The following is a 19835-nucleotide window of genomic DNA, read 5'->3' on the forward strand; positions in this document are numbered from 1 at the left end:
CTTTTATTCCATGATGGTCTGAGAAGATGCATGGAATAATTTCTATTTTTTTTTTAATTTGCTGAGGTTAGATTTGTGGCCTAGGATGTGGTCACTTTTGGAGTATGTTCCGTGGGCTGATGAGAAGAATGTGTATTCAGTTTTGTTGGGATGAAATGTTCTGTAGATGTCTATTAAATTCAGATGTTGAATGGTTAAGTTTAAATCTAAAATTTCTTTGCTTAGCTTCTTTTTGGAGGATCTATCCAGAACTGCTAAAGGAATGTTAAAATCTTCAACTACTATGGAACTGGAGGAAATCAAATTGCTCATGTCTGTTAGTTTCTCTTATAAATTGAGGTGCATTCTGGTTGGGTGCATAAATATTAATAATTGAAATCTCATCAGATTGAGTATTACCTTTAACAAATATGAAGTATCCATCCTTATGCTTCCTTAATTTAGTTGGTTTAAAGCCTATTGCGTCTATGAATAGGATTGCTTTTTCTGCTTTCCACTTGCCTGGAATATACATGACCATCCCTTCACCTTGTCTTTTAAGGTAAGAGGAGATTCTTGTATGCAACAGATATCTGGCTTCAGTTTTTGGTCCAGTCAACCAACCTGTGCCTCTTTAGAGGACAGTTTAAACCATTCACATTAATTGAGAATATCGATAAGCATTTCAAGAGTCCATTGGACTTTTTTAATCCTTTTGTGACTGTGGAAGTTGGAATTTGATCAAAAGTTTCTGGGTGGGTTTACTTTTGTGGTGGAGGATTATGCTGTTCTTTATGGAGGATAGGTCTGAGACTATCTTGGAGAGCTGGTTTAGTTATGGCAAATTTCTTCAACATGTGAATGTCATTAAGATATTTAATTTCTCCATTATAAATGAGTAGGGAGAAGGGGGAAAGAGAGGGGAGGGAGGGGAGATGTGGGTAGAGGGAGGGAGACAGGCGGCATCACACCTGTGGTGCATCTTACAAGGATATATGTGAAACTTAGTAAATGTAGAATGTAAATATCTTAGCACAATAACTAAAAAAACGCCAGGAAGGCTATGTCAACCAGTGTGATGAAAATGTGTCAAACGGTTTACGAAGCTAGTGTATGATGCCCCATGATGATATCAATGTACACAGCTATGATTTAATAAAAAAATAAAAAATAAAAATAAATGAAACTCAGTTTAGCTGGGTACAGGATCCTGAGTTGAAAGTTATTTTGTTTTAGGAAATTAAAAGTCGATGACCATCCTCTTCTAGTTTGAAAGGTTTCAGCAGAGAGATCTGCAGTTATTCTAATATTGTTCTCCTTGTAGGTTATGGTTTTCTTCTGTCTGGCTGCTTTCAGAATTATCTCCTTCATATTAACTTTAGTGAAATTGATTATGATGTGTCTAGGGGATGTCTTATTCGGGTTGAGTCGTGCTGGAGTTCTGAAACTGTCTGCTATCTGAATTTCAGAGTCTTGGCATGTCTGAAAAGTTCTCTTTTATAATCTCATGAAGAGGAGACTCTGTGCTTTGTGAAGCCACTTTGTCGCTTTCGGGGATCCCTATAAGGCGAATATTGATTTTCTTTGAATTATCCCAGAGCTCTCTGAGAGAGTGATCTGTTTTTGCCCTCTGTTTCTCTTCCTCTTTGAGAGTTTGGAGCGTTTGAAAGCTTTGTCTTCAGTGTCAGAAATCCTTTCTTCTGCTTGCTGCATTCTGTTACTGAGGGATTCTACTGTGTTTCTCAGATTTTTGAGGGCTGCAACTTCTTGTCTCAATGTGTCAAAATCTTTGGTCATTTGGTCTTTGTATTCCTTGAATTCTTGAGAATCTTTTGGGTTACTGCTTGGAATTCTAATTCAATCTTATTTGCTATCCAGATTCTGAATTCAATTTCTTACATCTCAGATATTTGTTTGTGCATGGGATCTTGTGCTGTGTCTGCCCCATTGATCCTTGGGGGAGTTGATCTACTCTGATTATTGATATTGCCAGCTTGAAAGGTTTTGCCTTCATGATTGTTTTTCACTTTTGCCTCTGGGCATCCTCAGAGTTGGGGAGGTTTCTCTCCAAGATTATACCCCTGTAGGATCACTCTATTGTTGCTGGATCTTTGTAGGGAGAGACCCTGTGTAGCTCCTCTGGGGCTGCCCCAGCCAGTGAGTTCTGGTTGTGGGAGCAGCTCCAGAGTATAGCACACAGGATCCAGCAACAGGGCAGGGGGTGGTGCACATGGTTCTGGGAGTGTCTGGTGCCTGGTGACATTGGCACAGAGAGCCCAAGGCTCCAGCAGTCTCTGGCCAGGAGAAGGGCTCCATGCAGAGGCAGGGAAGGCTCCGGAGGGCACTCACTACCAGAGTTCCTGGCCAGATTTGGGGGCCTGTGTGGAAGCAGGGAAGGTACAGGAGGGTGGACACGGGGTTGCGCAGTGCCCGGAGTTCATGGTCAGAGCGTGCAGAGGCCCGGTGGTTGTGGATCGCGGTCACAAGTCATGATGCTACTCACACGGAGGTCCGGGCGCTGCAGATCATGGTTTGTAGGTCACAGTGCTACTCACACAGAAATCTGGCACTGCGGGTCGCAAGTCATGGGTCGTGGTGCTGCTCACATGGAATTCCGGGCGGCCACAGTCATGGGTCACGGGTCACAGGTTTCGTGCTGGTTGGAAAGAGGTCCAGGTGCTGCTCACACGGAGGTCCAGGTGCCGCAGGTTGCCGGTTGCTGGTTACAGTCACTGCGCTGCTCGCACAGAGGTCTGGGCGCCACGGATTGCAGGTCACAGACTGCTTGCACAGAGGTCCAGGTGCCGTGGATCGCAGGGCGTTGGGTGCGAGGCCACAGTTGCCAGCGGAGATCCTGGTGTTGGGGTGGCTCGGTGCCGCCCCGGAGTCTCTTGCTGGGGAGGCGCTTGTACCAGCAGATGGGGGGGTGGTGGGGGATTGGGGGGTGGCAGCTGGGGCGGGCACTGCTCAAGAACCTCCTCCCTCAGTCTCAGCAGGTGTTAGGCTTCTGGTTCATCAGGTAAGTGGGGAAAGGTGTACTGGAAGTTCAGAATGGCAGGGAAGATCTTAGTTAGATATTTCTGCCTAGGAAGAGAGTGTTCAGAGTCATGGTGTTGTCCCTCTGAGGAAGTAGTCCCCACTTCCCACAGCACTCACCCGTGGGGTGAGGCAAGAAGTCCACAGTTCACCGCTTGTCCGTAGAAAACCCACGGGAGCAAACAAAGAAAAGAAAGTAGACAGAGAAACAAAGAAAAACCACAGCTTTCTTGAGGGAGGGGATGGATACTCCTACTTCCAGATGAATTTTGTACCTGAATCTTGGTTTCTTGGAGTCACAGCTTGCCTTAGCAGTGGTGACCTGTAGTTATCATCTCTCTCTCAGCTGGGCTCCCAGTCTTCAGCTTAATTGTGCTGTTCCTGGACATTATCTTTCCTTTTGGACAGGAGCCTGCCTCAGAAGCTGCTCTCAGTCAGCCATCTTGCCCTTCCCCCCCATTCAAGTTAATTTTTTATAGGCAAATCCAAGTTCATTTCCTTTCATATGAATTGTGTAGTACCATTTGTTGAAACTACTATGCTTTCCTCTTTGAATTATCTTAATATTTTTATTGAAAATCAATTGACTAGGGCGGCGCCTGTGGCTCAGTGCGTAGAGTGCTGGCCCCATATACCAAGGGTGCCAAGTTTGAACCCAGCCCCGGCGAAAATGCAACAAAAAAATAGCCAGGTGTTGTGGTGGGTGCCTGTAGTCCCTGCTACTCAGGAGGCTGAGGGAGGAGAATCACCTAATGCCACGAGTTGGAGGTTGCTGTGAGCTGTGATGCCAGGGCACTCTACTGAGGGTGATAAAGTAAGACTCTGTCTCTAAAAAGAAAAAAAAAGAAAGAAAAATATGTGGGTTATACCATTTTTTTAATTGTTGGGGATTCATTGAGGGTATAAGAATCCAGGTTACACTGATTGCATTTGTTAGGTAAAGCCCCTCTTACAATTGTGTCTTGCCCCCAAAAGGTGTGGCACACACCAAGGCCCCAGGTTATACCATCTTTTATCAAAGAACTTTCTCAATTCCACATACCCATTTAATTAAAAATAGGTCACTTGTACCTCTTTACAACCATTCTTTAAAGAGTGGCCTAGAGTCAGTGTTTATGTTTTCCTCACATCTTACTCCTTCCACTGGCATCTTTCTCTACCGTTCCACTAAAACAGTTCTTGCCAGAATGACCAGTACTCTCTATTCTAACATTAAGTGGGACACAGTTTTGTCCTTGTCTCATATGTCTCTCAATGGCCTTGGACCTTATTTATCCCTCCTTCTCTTTCAGATGCTCTCTTCTTCCCTTAACTAAGATAGAACCCCATCATTCTTATTTTTCTTCTGTTTTTCTATTTGCCCCCATGTGTATATTTTGCTAGTTCTTCTTTTACCTATTTCTTAAATATCACTATCCCTGAAGATTCTGACCAAAGCCCTTTTTTTCTTTTCATTCTGTACATATTTTCTGCTTATTTCTAACCATTGTCCTTGCTGAAGAATCTCAGACTTATCTCAAATCTTTAGAAACTCATGTCTGCGTGTCTCACTGCCTACCAGGACCAAAGCTCTATGAGGAAATAGTATTTTTTGTATATATTTATAGATATCTTGTTCATATTTGTCTTCATATGCTTAGCACATAAAACTTAATAATTATTGATGGGCTTAATGAACAAATGAATCCATGAACACACTAATGAAACCGTGCAATTGATGTTACATCACATCATAATTCTAACATAATTTTTTAACATCAATCCTTTTACAGATGACACATGTGTGTACCTCTGGGGGCACAAGAGAAATAAATTACTTTTAGAATCACATCCTTTGTCTTCACCATGGCTGTGTTTTCCTATTACAGTTAGTAGCGAGTCTTAGGATAGAGATATGGGAATAAGATTTTGGGCAGGGACAAAAAGGAGATGAGAAAGCGAGGAGACATTTCTCCAAACGTTGCAAACACTTAAGGTTTTCTAATTCAATAATTTCCTTCGGGAGTTACCTATATTATTTGGGGAATAAAATATTTAGTGGCTCTACTATTAAACTCTGGTGTAGCTTTAGCTATAATACACCATTTGTCTTTGAATTTCCACAGAAGTTTTTAAAAGTTCCTGTAGCATTTTTAAGTCCTAAAGTGATTCTTGAAAGTTACATAGGAAGATGTGGATTGGGCAATACAGATTCTTTTGGATCTAATATAATGAAGATTTTTGTGAGGATCTGAGTGCTCAGGTAAAGAAATCTATATGCCTATTATGAGTTTGGCATCGGGTGAGGTGCTTTGGGACTTTGAGGGAAGAATATGAGATACAGTCCTCATTACTGCCTTCAGGGAGCACATACCTTCAGTGAGATAAGACACACAGTTGCAACCAGAAAGTAAATAGTAACACCTATTACATTTGTAGTATCATTTGCATGTTTCTTGGCAAGAAAAAATAGGGTAACTTGCCACTAGACATGTGTATTTGACCTTGTCACTGCAAGCTGTGTTTAGTATTTCTCTATAGGTGCTCTTTCTATTTGTTCTGGAGCATGCACTTCCTCACATTTCTCTTTCTTCCCTGCATTTCAGTGAGCGATTTCTGGTAAGACTAAACAAGAATGGTGGACCACGGAACCCAGAGAAGATAGAACGAATGTGTGCCCTTTTTACAGTATGTATAAATTCTCTTTCCTTCCTTTGCTATGGACTCTAACCAAGAACCTGTTATGTAGATATTATCATCCTGGAAGCAAGCATTTTGTTGTCATTTCTGCACACACTGGGGAGAATGGGACTTGATTTATGTTTCTATTGAGTTTTAATGAAATTTTTGTAGAAAACTAGAATTAGCTACAGTTTTAAACTGAATCTTTATTGAAGAAATGCAATCAAGTACCCTTTACTGATATAGGTTTTATAAGCTATTTCACATAATGAACACTTAAAATCTGATAAAAGTCTTTCTTACTATTCTTATCCAAGGCCACTGAGAATTTCTCTCATGTGTAAATATAATTTCCTTTAAAGGCATCCACAAAATTTACAGCTTTGAAGTTTGTTAGTGAGTTCACATACCATGAGACTTAGTCCTCTTCCAAATACCCAGTGGAAGATCTTTTCCTGATATGATCTGAACTTTAGTTTTTACTGAGTAACTAGACTCTTGTTCATGGTCTCTGAAATCATAAACACATCAACTCAGAGAAGGTTTGGGAATGTGCTTATGAGAAAGTATTAAATTTCACAGTACCACATAGCCTTATATATTCTTCAGGTTGATTTTGATTTACTTATTTCTTTTTTACCCAGTTAAAAAAACTAATTATCCAGCTTTATTTATTTGAGTTAATTTATTTGCTCAAGAAAAAAACAAGACTGTGTCACAATTTTAAATCAGTTAAAATTTGTATTTTTTTGCTTTGTTTCACTGATACTGAGATATATCAAAACCTATTGTGTATGCAGAGATGTGATAATCTCACAGTGTCACTGACCTTGCCATATGGTACATGATTGATTGTGGCAATCAGATATCTTAACCTTATAGTATACCTCTTAAATGCAATAGGATTTATCTGGAGATCTGATACATAACTTTCTATGAAAGATAAAATTTCATTTGTATATCTCAGTTTTTAGTTCATTTACTACATATTTATCTTTCAAAACATCAAATGATGTTCTTATTGCAGAATCAGAACCCACTTTCATAGGGATAGCTTTTATTGAGAATGTTGCAGATGCACAGAAAGATGTATGAATCTGGTTAAGCCAAAATAATGTTTTATTCATCTTTGAGCTTAGCATTCAAGTCCTAGAGATAATGCAAGAAGAAAGAATGGAAAAGCAGATCCAGGAAGATGGTTAGGGAGTTGAGTTGGTTTAGGTCTGGAAAGAACAATGTTTTCTCTTGAACAGGAAAAGAACAAAGGATAGAATTCAAAGTGTAGTTAATGAGATTTAGGTTAGAGTATTGGATGAGAGCTTCTGAAGTGAATTCCTGAATACTCAAGGTGGTTTCCTGGGACCTCCTTTCTAAAGGAGGAATTTAAAAGATATAAGACACTCATTTCTCTGATATTATTTGGTAAAGCAGCAAGATAATTTGTTGATAGGAACAAGTTTGTGAGTTTGTTAGATTTGGATTTGTGGGAATAGAGCTGTGTGTGTGTTATCCTTGAATCCTTGAATATGATCAATACAGTTCCTGTATCTTTAAAAATAAACTTAATTATGGTGGTATTTGAATGTAATTACAGTGAATCAAAAATTTCACTTAGTTTTTTAATTATCCATATAGACTAAAAGGCCAAAGCTATAGCTCAAATTTATAAATCAAAGATGCACATAACATTCAGAATGTGTTCTTCTGGATAATGGGAAAGCACAAGACTGCTAAATAAACTATTTCCATAATTCCCTTTGCAGTACAGGCCTGGAGTTTGTTTTTATTTTTTTAAAGGTTCCAAAAATGATTTGAGGAATTTTTACAAAGCACACAAAATTTCTGAATAAGGTTATCTTAGCAAGGATTGTTATTTTTACATGAAGCTACCTAATATAAATAACTTTGATAGAACCTGTTTTCTCATTTTCTAAGACTTGAGTTCCTCCTATGAGAAAAACATTTTCCAGGTTGGCATATATATGCTACAAAGTGTCAGAATAAATACAGAAAAATGTATGCACAACTATGGTTGATGGTGTTAGTTTACCTAACTTAGACTAGGGAAAAGAAGACCATACAAACAGCAGATTACAGGGTTACTCAGCTGACTTCAGAGCCACATGACAGTCACATTATTTATTGTTTCTCTTTGAAGCCTTATTTTTTTCTGACCTTAGTAGGTTTTAGGGTTTCCTGTAAAGGAAGAATTTTATGCAAGAAGGAGCAATTTTATACTTACATGATTGCCAATGCCATAAGGAATTCTGCTGATTTTCACAATAAGCAGTGGCTGTATATACAGATATGTGAGAATTCATCTATGTGTATTCACTCATTACTAGATATCCAGTGCCTCAAAAAGAGTCCTTGGCAAATACTAAGGTCTCAATAATGATTTGGTACATAAATAAATGAATATATGCTTATTTTCTGTTATAGTCAAGTGACCAACTCAGAGAATGAATTTGTGCTGTTACCCCTGCTTTAGTTGACATTATATTTTATACATTTATTTATGTTATTCTACATACCAAAGTAATATTTTAAGTAGCTATTTCTTAGAGTTCGTAATTGAACTTGATTATTACTGAAATAACATTATACATTTAAATATTTCTTCTTTTTCCGTAACTTGAGTCTGAATAAATTGGTTTTACTTTACATTTGTAAATCCTATTATCTTTATAGAAAAAGAGTAGCCCAGGAACAGTAGTTAACTTTTCTGTATTTCAAATGGAACATCAGTAGCTAAATCTAAGATGTCCTCAATTTCCTCTCTGACCTGCAGTGGAGTTGGGGACCAGCTTCCTTATTATGTAGGATTAGAGTTTGGTCCAATGAGCAAATTTAATTTCTATTGTGCAGTCAGAATTCAAACCCTGCTCACCAGATGAATGGTGGGTACATTATCCCTCTTCTTTTCTCCTCATGTAAGTTGTGTGAGTAATTTGGCAAGGATAGCCACACTTGCTACTAGGCCTTGAGTGTATGTTTAATAAGCCCTACAGTAACTGAGTTTAACCATACACTACATTTAATAAGATAGCTTTAATGTTGAAAAATGGGGAACTCACAAATAATAATTTTACTTAAAATATTTTATTGCATTAATTATTATTTTATTTTTATTGACCTCAAATGAATGTCACTGAGAGTTCTGGGTAACATGTACAAAATGGTCAGAAAAGCCCCTACTCAGCTACTTGGAAAATACCACAAATTATACTTTAGACTTCTTCCTTTTATTCATTCATCCAGAACCAACAGAGAAGTTCAGTGTTACTTTATACCACCCATTTGATTAGTATTTGGTCATCTTTGGTAACTGGCTTGACTTCTGTAGGTGCACTGGAATTAATAGTTATCTTAGTCTTTTAGTAGTTTAGGTCAGCAATCTAGGCTGTGTGGAAGGAACTATTTTACTTTGAAATGCGTCAAACATTTCTGTGTCCTTGATAATAGACGTGTTTCAATTCCCAAAATGTATATAAAAACTGGTAACCTGTTTTTCAATTTCCATTTGTTATTTAGCACCCATCTTAATACATGTCAAAATACAGTGATATTTTGAGAATATTAAGTTCCATTTTAAACCAAGGAACCATCTAGTGAAATGAATCCTAAAACATGTTTTTTCAATATCAAAAAACAACTTTCATATAAATATCTTTGTGATTCCAATTTTATGTTAAATTATTTTGTAACCTATTTCATTAAAAGCATATTTTGTTATTTTAAGAACTTGGTAAAATTTTATAACCATCTAGAATCTAAAAGATTTTGTTTCACTATTACACATTACTTTTTTTTTTAACTGCAAATTTTGTTACACATTACTTTTTAATACCTCCTTTTCTTTCATATGTTCAGGACCATCCAACAGGCCAAGGTTGGGACTAGGGTAAGGCAAGTAAAACAGGACTCTGAAAATGCACGCCTTCTTAAATGTTGCACCCCAGCTGCCTTACTTTCCTCACCTTAGTGCTAACCCTACAACAAGGAAAAAAGAAATTAAGAAACACAGGAACTTTGAATCTCAAAGCTCACTCCAGGTCGTGACTGCCACTTGATTGTCCTTTCCCCTGCCTTTTTTTTTTTTCTTTATTGAATAAAGACAAACATCTGGACTTAATCAAAAGATGAAAGAGGGAAAATAAGTAAAACTAAGGTAAACTTTTCTAGAAGCTAAAGGAAAATCCTGGGAACTATCCCATTAAGGATGATGAATACTCTATCATTTATCACTATGAATCACAATAATAGCTGGGAATGAGCAGCAAGTTGATGACCTGGTTAAAAACATAAAACAATGTATATTAAAGAATTTCTATTACTTCAAATACAGTGCATAAAGTATAAGTGCATATTCATAAGCAATTATTTCAACATGGGTTCTAAACACAAATACTTTATGTATAAGAATGATTTTCATAACTTTGATTTGGAAAGTTTCTGATTCTAAATCAAGATTTGTTTACTTAAAAGAAGCCCTTAAAGTTTTCTAATAGAATTATTTTCAGCCTTATAAGTTAGTACAAATAATAAATATCAGAATTCAGAAATGAGGATCAAATGACTTCACTAAGACCAAATTAATCTTTTCAAGGAAATGTACCTAGTGTGTAATAATCAGTTGTAAACAATGGAGTCAATGGTAAACTAGAGAATGTGCAAGGAGTTTGGGACCAACCAGGACAACATAGAGAGATCCCATTTCTACAAAAAATTTTAAAAATTACCCAGGCATGGTGGTGCATACCTATAATCCAAGCTACTCTGGAGGGTGAGGCAGAAGGATTGCTTGAGCCCAAGAGTATGAGGTTGCAATGAGCTATAATGCCATTGCACTCTAGCTCAGGCAACAGAGTAAAACCCTGTCTCAAAAGGACAAACAAGGAGGCTGAGGCAAGAGAATCGCCTGAGCCCAGGAGCTGGAGGTTGCTGTGAGCTGTGATGGCACAGCACTCTACCAAGGGCAATAAAGTAAGACTCTGTCTCTACAAAACAAAGAAAAAAACAAGAGAATAAACTTTTAGAATTTTAGTCACTAATGAGATTTTTTGTGTTTTGCATGTTTTTCTACATTGAATATTTACTCCTTTTGTTACAAAATGTTTTTACATGATGGTAAAATGAACATGGGATAAGGCAATATCATGAAGACTTATATGAGAACTTTAGTAGATGTCTTATTTGTTCGGGGGTTAAAATGAGATCTGGGAAAATACTGTCAATAAAATAAATTTCCAAAGGCATATAAGATATCCAGACTTACTGCAGAATCTTACAAACAATAAACTGCTGTGTGCTGTAATCTCCCTTCTGTTGCCTATAACATATACTGAAAGCCAACCACGAAAGCAGTGTTTTTCAACCTTTTTTGTCTCACAGCACACTTGAACCTATAGTTAAAATTCCATGGCACACTTAAATTATGTTGACCCAAAAAAAGAGTAAAAAAAATATATATGCTTACTGAGCTTTGAACTTCCTTCAAAAATAATTCAATTAATGATCTTTAAAAATTTTTATGGCACACCTATGATACTCTCATGGCACACCGGTTGAAAATTACTATACTAGAGGTTCAAAATGAAATTTTTATTATTTTCTGTGTACTCTTTGCCTAAATTTACTTGCTTTTTTCTTTTTCTTAGGATCTGAGCAGCAAAGATATGAAGAGAGATTTATACATAGTTGCCCACGTGATCCGAATAGGTATTCTTCACCTATCCATACATACAACTAAGAGTGGCCCAACTTGGGATAAGTATCTCCTGTGCATGAACTTTGTTTTCTCCCAGATTCTACCTGCTAACCTCAAGTCTCTGGATTGGAGTTCAGCTTGTATTGGAGCTCTACCTTAGGCTTAGTTGCTGTGGTAGCTGGGTTTGATATATGGATGCTTTCTTTGGTTTGTTTTCTGAGGGCAAGTTTGTCACTTGAAACCTTCTGCATACCATTTGGTTTTATACTTAAACTTTGTATTTCAAGTGGTCTGCTTTTTGTGCATTCTGTGTAGCACAATGCCCTTCCTCTGTACCTACACTGTCCTTCAGAGATATTATAGCAGGTTGCCAAGGATGCCAACGTTAACAGGTGGTAAATGCTCTTTCCTGTGGTATATATCCAAAATTACGTATCTATGCTATTTTTTTTTTTCACCTAATTAGGGTTGTTGTCCCTAGAAAAGATGGATGGAATCTCACTTTTATCCTTCCCAAGATGAAAAACAGTTATTTTTGCTACTGGTCTGTGGTTAATTTGCCCAGATTTATTTCAAGTTTATGACATCACTTTGGGGGCCAGGGCCACCCAAATCCTTGTTCATAGGTTTAGGTTCTGGCATATTGTGTACATTTTTGTCAAATAATATGTTTTAATCCTTGGCCAACAAAACTATTTTGGTATACTTAAAGCATTTGTTGAGGTTTCAGGATTTGCAAGACCTCTTCCATGATGGGCACTGCTTTGGTAAGCAGGAAAAATAAGCACCCATCTACTTCTTAAGATTGCTTTCATTTCTACGGTGGTTTAGGAGCACCTTTGGCAGCAGAATTTGGTTGAAAGAAGAACACAGTGTCTTCCTTATCTGTACATAATACGTAGTTTATACCTAGCAACTCAAATACTAAGCTTTATATGCTTAATATGCCTAACATGTTTAAATCTATTAGCACATTGGTTTTTCTAAGAAATTCATGAAGTCACTCTTTTATCCTCTTATAATTAATAAATGGACTATTGGTGTTGGTTTAGAGGTAGATGATATGGATAACTGATTGAATGTGTTACAGGGAAAGAGCATTGGCTAGAGGCCTGTTTGGTATTTTTCCACTTAAATATCTTTTGATGATTCCCTTCAATCCTGTAGTCTTCTAATTTAGAGGATCTCTTAGGTGCTTATAACTCTGGAATCCTTGGATGATAGTCAAATGATGCTAGAGAGGAGTGTGAAGTTCGCTGACTGGTGTTTTCTCTGTATTCAAGGCCGGATGCTCCTTAATGACTCAAAGAAGGGCCCTGCTCACCTGCACTATAGGCGACCCTATGGCTGTGCAGTGCTAAGCATCTTGGATGTCCTACAGTCTCTCACTGAATTAAAGGAAGAAAAGGATTTTGTTCTTAAAGTTTACACGTGAGTAATGGACATCAGGAATATTAATGATTTGCAGCATTAGACATCCCAGCTCTGCCCTCAAGAGCAGTAGTTCTCAAACCTTATAGACAAAGAATCACCATCATGTAGGATAGAGAGTTTTTTTAAAAATACAGAGATTATCTCAGGTTTGGGAAGGGGCCCAGGCAATGTTTCTTTTAACAAGTTTCCTGGTGATTTCGAGTAGCAGAAGGTTCCAAATAGCTGAGTTTGGACCTTCTATCCTAAAGTGAAAATCTAGTAGTATATATTTCCTTTTCTCTCCAGAATTAACCAACCTTATTATATATTTGCATAAAAGCTAACAATGTAATTTGTCATGTGTCTTCAACTATAAAAGAATCTTTAAAGAAAAGCCTATTTTTCTGAGGAGCTGAAATCTCACTCTTCATTTCTGCCACCACAGATATTTAAGTCACATTCAACCAGGAATGGCATTATTTTTAATGTTCTTCAGCCAAAGGATCTGCCTTGTAAAAGTAGTCCATCTCCTCCTGACTTTTGCTAAGCAATAGAAAAAAGAGAATTTGAAAGCACACAAAATTCAGGCATATGTTATTTCTTTGCTTATGGACACTTAGACACAAATACTAGTGCTAAAAATGTTCACTGGTGAATTTAGTGAGTTTCTAAAGCAAGTGTATTTCTGTGATATTTTTTAAAAATTTGTTATTTTAGTTTCTACCCAATATTGTTTTTCTAAATTAAATCAAATGCTGTCAGTCACCATGTTAAATACCCTGTTTCCCCAAAAATAAGACACTGTCTTATTTTAAGGTGTGCTCCCAAAGATGCGCTAGGTCTTATTTTCAGGGGACGTCTTATCTTTCCTGTAAGTTGGTCTTATTTTAGGAGGATGTCTTGTTTTCAGGGAAACAGGGTATCTTTACCATAGTATTGTATGGAGATTAATTAATTAATTAATTAATTTATTTTTGCTTTATCTGTTGTTTTGATGTGGGCATAAGATGAACTTAATTCACAATTGCTCTTAATTTGGGCCCTTATATAATCAACCACATTTGATGAATTTCAAAATACAAACCCAAATCTTCTTATTACCTACTTTGCCTTCAACTGTGTCCTGCTCAGAGTTGTATATTATAGAATGAGGATATTCCTTTGGGATGTAACTTACAAAGAAAACATTGGCTGGTTTTCTTCTCCCTTTGTGCATCAGTTACAGGCTTTTCTCCAAATTCCTTCATTGATAGATAATAGAACGGGCATTTTCTTATCCCTTCCTCCTTTTGGAAAGAACTAAACAAATCTAAAATCATTGTTATTCTACTTCACTGCCCTTCCGAGGGCAAGAGAATTATGATAGCCCTCAAAAATTGTATCTCTGTGCATTTTTTTTTTTTTTTGTGGTTTTTGGCCGGGGCTGGGTTTGAACCCGCCACCTCCAGCATATGGGACCGGCGCCCTACTCCTTGAGCCACAGGCACCACCCATATCTCTGTGCATTTAACTTGTTTCAGTGTAAGTTTTCATTGCTGGTAGAAGCTTTCACAGAGTTTCTCCTGAAATCATGCTGTTAGGCTAAATTGGCCTAATTGCTTCTAAAACGACAGCTTTCAGTACTGGCTTGTTACTTTCCAAGAAGTGAAAAGGTAACCCTTTTTCTTCTTCCTTTGTTTAATATATCAGTTCTAAAACCCAAAGAAAAATGTTTTTAGAAAAGATAGGTTGTTTTTTTTTAATTTTCCTTTGAAGGACTAATAGAGTTAAAATGTAGTATAATTTTTCTATTTGAAAACATTAAAAGACTTTCAGACAGACTCTCAAATGCATGTTTGTGAAATTCAGTTTGTGTGCAGTATAGAATTCTTCTGGGATTAGGAATTTTAATCCTTACCAGCACAGTGAATCTAGCCTTTAGGAGAAACAAATTTTCCAGTAAGTTTTGGGCAATGTGTTTGTTGGTTAGACCTAATTGTAAGCACAAAGGTTTTACTAATTGCTATTGATAGTGCTTTAGCCTTTGGTAGGACAGGATTTTGCAAAGATAAAAACCTCCTGTACAATTTTATTCAATGAATTGGAAAATATCTCATTGGTTGTTGACATTCTTGTCATTTCTTTCATTATTCAGAGTCAGTCTTAACCAGAGAAGATTCAAACTTCTGTCCCTGCCAAAGCTACTACCCTGCATTGTAATGTTCTTTAACATCATGTTTATATGGGAAAGCACCACATCCTTTTAAGAAACTCACAAGAAGCTGAGGCATGTAAACTAGGTCACTTCCTAACGAGTCAAAAGCTTTAAAATTCATAAATAAATAACCACTATATGTATTTCAGTCTGATATAGATATTGTATTTTTCTTCTTGGCCAGAGGGACAAGGGACAAAGGGTCACATGCAGGTTTAAGGCTTGCTGTTCCTGAAACCTGGTACACAAAAGGAATGCCAGGAGCTAAAGCCAACATTATGGGGGAGAGGTGTCCATAAATAATGCCTGTGCTGAATATAAGATAACTGTGGATATGTGAAGACTACTGTCCAATTTATTTTATTTTATTTTTTATTATTTTTTTATTAAGTCATATACACATAGATCATGAATGCATTTATGCATATGTGGGGTACACACATGCTCCGGCCAACCTTAATGAAATAAATATTTCAAATACTAAATTTATAATTTTGGTTGTACATTTCATATTATAGAAAATGTGTATTATAAGTTATATACTCAATCACATAAAACTGAAAAGTGTTATTCCCTACTCTCACATTTCATGAAAATATTTATGCAGATTCTTCCTATGCAGCCATGCCATTAGGTCTTTGTCATCACTAGAGCCATTTTTGAATCATCTGACACAGTTTTCTAAGACACGTATTATTTTCACTTCCATCAGGTTAGTTTTGATGCATAGCTCTTTGATCCTTCATAATGTTTTCACACAGGAGATTCATTTTGAGGAACAATTGCATGTTTGCTTAATAGTTTAACATAAAGGGTGTGTGGGTGTTTTCATTTGTCCTATAGCCTCATGATACAGCTATTTACTATGCCGCTTTTAAGGTAATTTTTCCAATAACATTTAGCACTTCAATTGGGTGATTATTCCCCAAGCATAATTATTTTTAAAAACAATTTAAGCCATTCTGCCAGGTAGCCTTTATAATCATCTAAAACTCACATTGACGTTGTTTCAACTTATTTGAACAGTGCTATGATGTTCAAAATGAAGAGATTCAGAGAATGCCTCATAACTATAAAAGGCTTTATAAGGACAGATATTCATACAATAAGGTGTCAGCCTCTTTTGTGTGTTCGGAGGGTAACTTTTCCTCATATTTGGGATAGACACTAAACCTATTCAGATATTTTCTCAGAACATTGCCTTTGAGTTTTTGCTTCATAGCCACCTTTTTTTAAATTTCAGGTTAATATGAAAGTACATACAATTAGGTTAAAGTCTGAACTGTAATTGTAGCCTTTGCTGAGGAGTGTGCCATATACCTGTCCAATGTACCCATTGGGCAGGAACTTACCCAATCCTTCCCCCTCTCTCCTCCTTGAATTTAATTGAGTTCTTCTCTCATGTGAGCATGTAATTCTTAATGTGCTAGTTTCAAATTAGAACTGAGTACATGTAATGCTTGTTTTTCCATTCTTGTGAGACTTCGCTTAGTAGAATGTTCTCCAAATCCATCCAGGTTTTGGATGATGCAAAACCTCCATCTTATTTATGGCAAAATAGTATTCCATGGTATACATGAACTATAATTTATTAATCCATTTATATGTTGAAGGGCACTTGCATTGTTTCCACATCTTAGCAATTATGAATTGTGCTGCTATAAACATTTGAGTGCAAATGTCTTTATGGTAAGATGTCTTTTTACTTTTGGGTAGATACCTACCAATGGGATTGCAGGATCAAATGATAGGTCTACTATAGTTCTATGAGGATTCTCCTTACTTCTTTTCATAGATGCTGTAGTAGTTTGCAGTCCCACCAATAGTGCATGAGTGTTCCCCTCTCTCTGCACCCACACCAGCATCTGTTGCCTTTGGATCTTATTATTGGGCCATTCTCACGGGGGTTAGGTGATATTTTAGGGAAGTTTTGATTTGTATTTCTCTGATGATTAGGGATGATGAGCATTTTTTCATGAATTTCCTGGCCATTCATCTGTCCTCGTAAGAAAAGTTTCCGTTCATTTCTCTTGCCCAGTTTTTAATGGAATTGTTTACACTTTTCTTATTAATTTTCTTGAGTTTTATATAAAGTCTTATTCTTAACCCTTTGTCATATTCATAGCATTCAAATATCTTCTCCCATTCTGAAGGTTGTTTCTTTGCTTTGTGGATTGTGTCCTTAGCTGTGCAGAAATTTTTTACTTTGACCAGGTCCCATTTATTTATTTTTGTTGTTGCTGCAATTGCCAATGGGTCTTCTTCATAAATTCTTTCCATAGGCTGATGAGATTAAGAGTTTAAAAAAAAAAAAATGAGTTTTTTCCCATGCTTTCTTCTAGGATTTTATCATTTTGTGTCTTTGATTTAAATCTTTTATCCATTATGTTAGTTTTTGTAAGTGGTGTGAGAGATGCAGGTCCAGTTTCAGTCTTTTACATGTGGCTACTTCTCCCTGCACCATTTATTAAATAGGGATTCTTTTCCCCAGTGTATGCTTTTGTTTGCTTTGTCAAAGATCAGATGGCAATATGAAGCTGGTTTCATCTCTAGATTCTCTGTTCTGTTTATTTATGACAATACCAAGCTGTTTTGATCACTATCTACTTGTAGTATAACCCGAAGTCTGGTAAAGTAATGCCTTCAGATTTGTTCTTATTTTGTAGAATTGTGTGACTATTCAGGTTTTTTTCTGGTTCTATATGAAACAGAGAACTATTTTTTCAAGATCTTCAAAGTATGATGTTGGTATTTTAATGGGGATCACATTAAATTTGTAGGTTGCTTTGGGTGGTATGGACATTGTAACAATTTTGATTCTTCTAGTCCATGAGAATGATATATTCTTCCATCTCTTAACACCCTCTGCTATTTCTTTTCTCAAGATTTCATGATTCTTGAAATCTAGTACAGGTCCTTCACAACACTTGAGAAAATAGGCATAGATAGGACATTCCTTAAACTGATAGAAGCCATCTGTGACAGACCTACAGCTAACATCATAGTGAATAGAGAAAAACCCTTCATTCCCACTTAGAACTGGAACTAGATGAAGATGTCCACTATTGCCACTACTTTTCAACACAGTGCTGGAAGGCCTAGCCAATGCAGTCAGACAAGAGAAGAATATCAAGGGTATCCAGACGAGGAAAGATAGGTCAAACTATCACTCTTTGCTGAGGATATGATCTAATACTTAAAAAAAACCAAGGATCCAACCACAAGACTCCCAGAAGTGATCAAGAAATACAGCAATATCTCAGGATATAAGATCAATGTATGCAAATCAATAGCCTTTATTTACAATAACAGCAGTCAAGCTGATAATCAAATCAAAGATATCATACCCTTCGTAGTAGCATCAAAGGAAACAAAATACCTTGTAATATATTCATAACCAACTTATCCATGAAACTACGTTACGTTGGCAGTACTTGTGTAGGAGCCATTCTTTAATGGCCTTTATTCATTCTTAAATGAGTAAAGGCCCACTGGACCATCTTTTTTTCCCCAGCCTTATTGAGGCATTAATATCAAAAATAATATACATTTTAGTAGTACAATGTGATTATTTGATGTACATAAACATTATCAAATGATTACCATAATCAAGCTAAGGAACATCTGTCAATTCACATAGATACCCTTGCGTGTGTTTCTGTATGTGGCGAGAACACTTAAGATCTACCATCTTAGCAAGTATTATATGAGTATACAGCATTATTGCATATAGCCACTGTGGTGTACATTAAATCTCTGAAAGTTATTTATCTTACAATTGAAAGTTTGTACCCTAAGATCAGCATTTCCCCATTACTTCCTCTTTTACCCCAACCTTCAGCCCAAACCACCACCATTTTACACTCTGCTTCTGTAAATGACGTTTTTAGATTTCACATATAAGTAAGATTAAATAGTATTTTTCTTTCTGGGTCTGGCATATTTCATGTAGCGTAACAGGTTCATCCATGTGATCAGAATGGCAGTATTCCCTTCTTTATTATGGGTAAGTAATAGCCCCTATTTCTATATATGTGTATGTGTTTATCTGTATACATGAATGGATTAAAAAATATTTATATATGTTCTTTATCCATTGATCTGTTGATGGACACTTAGGTTGTTTCCATATTATGGGTAGTGGGAATAATGCTGCAATGAACATGGGGTTGCAGATAAGTCTTTGAGATACCGATTTCAATTCCTTTGGTTATATGCCCAAACTGGGATTGCTGGATCATATGATAGTCCTATTTTAATTATTTTAGGAACTTCCATACTGTTTTCCATAATGACTGTATTAATTTACATTCCTACTAACAGTATATATGAGCTTCCTTTTCTCCATATTCTTGCCAACATTTTTTATCTCTTGTCTTTTGAGTATAGCCATGCTAAAAGGTGTGAAGTGATATATCATTGTGGTTTTGACTTGCATTTCCCTGATGATTAGTGATATTGAGAAATTTTTCATGGATCTGTTGACCATTTATGTGTTTTCTTTGGAAAATGTCTATTCAACTCTTTTCTCCATTTTTTGAATTATTTATAGTTTTTTCTTTTCTTTTTCTTTTTTCCTATTGCTTTATGAGGGTTCTTCACATATTTGGATATTAACCCTTTAACGAATATATGGTCTACGAATATTTTCTCCCATTCCATAGGTTGCCTTTTCATTTTACTAATTGTTTCTGGTTTTTTCCTTTTTTTTTTTATTTGCTATGCAGAAACTTTTTAGTTTGATGTAATTCTGCTTCTTTATTTTTGTTTTTGTTGCCCAAGGATTTGGTGTCATATCCCAAAAATCACTGGCAAGACCAGTGCCAAGGAGCTTTTTTCTAT

At 36.5% G+C, this 19835-nt stretch overlaps 1 protein-coding gene across 7 annotated transcripts in view; it reads left to right on the top strand.

The window, feature by feature from the left end:
* Positions 1-19835, top strand: part of DOCK3 (dedicator of cytokinesis 3) — an 899254-nt gene that overhangs the window by 547031 nt on the left and 332388 nt on the right. For all 7 annotated transcript variants that reach the window (XM_053600715.1, XM_053600720.1, XM_053600716.1 and 4 more), the window contains 3 exons: positions 5601-5682; positions 11337-11397; positions 12670-12817. In XM_053600715.1, the coding sequence (XP_053456690.1) occupies positions 5601-5682; positions 11337-11397; positions 12670-12817 (291 nt within the window). The remainder of the gene's footprint in view (positions 1-5600; positions 5683-11336; positions 11398-12669; positions 12818-19835) is intronic.

Source organism: Nycticebus coucang, chromosome 8, assembly GCF_027406575.1.
Source record: "Nycticebus coucang isolate mNycCou1 chromosome 8, mNycCou1.pri, whole genome shotgun sequence".
NCBI lineage: Eukaryota > Metazoa > Chordata > Mammalia > Primates > Lorisidae > Nycticebus > Nycticebus coucang.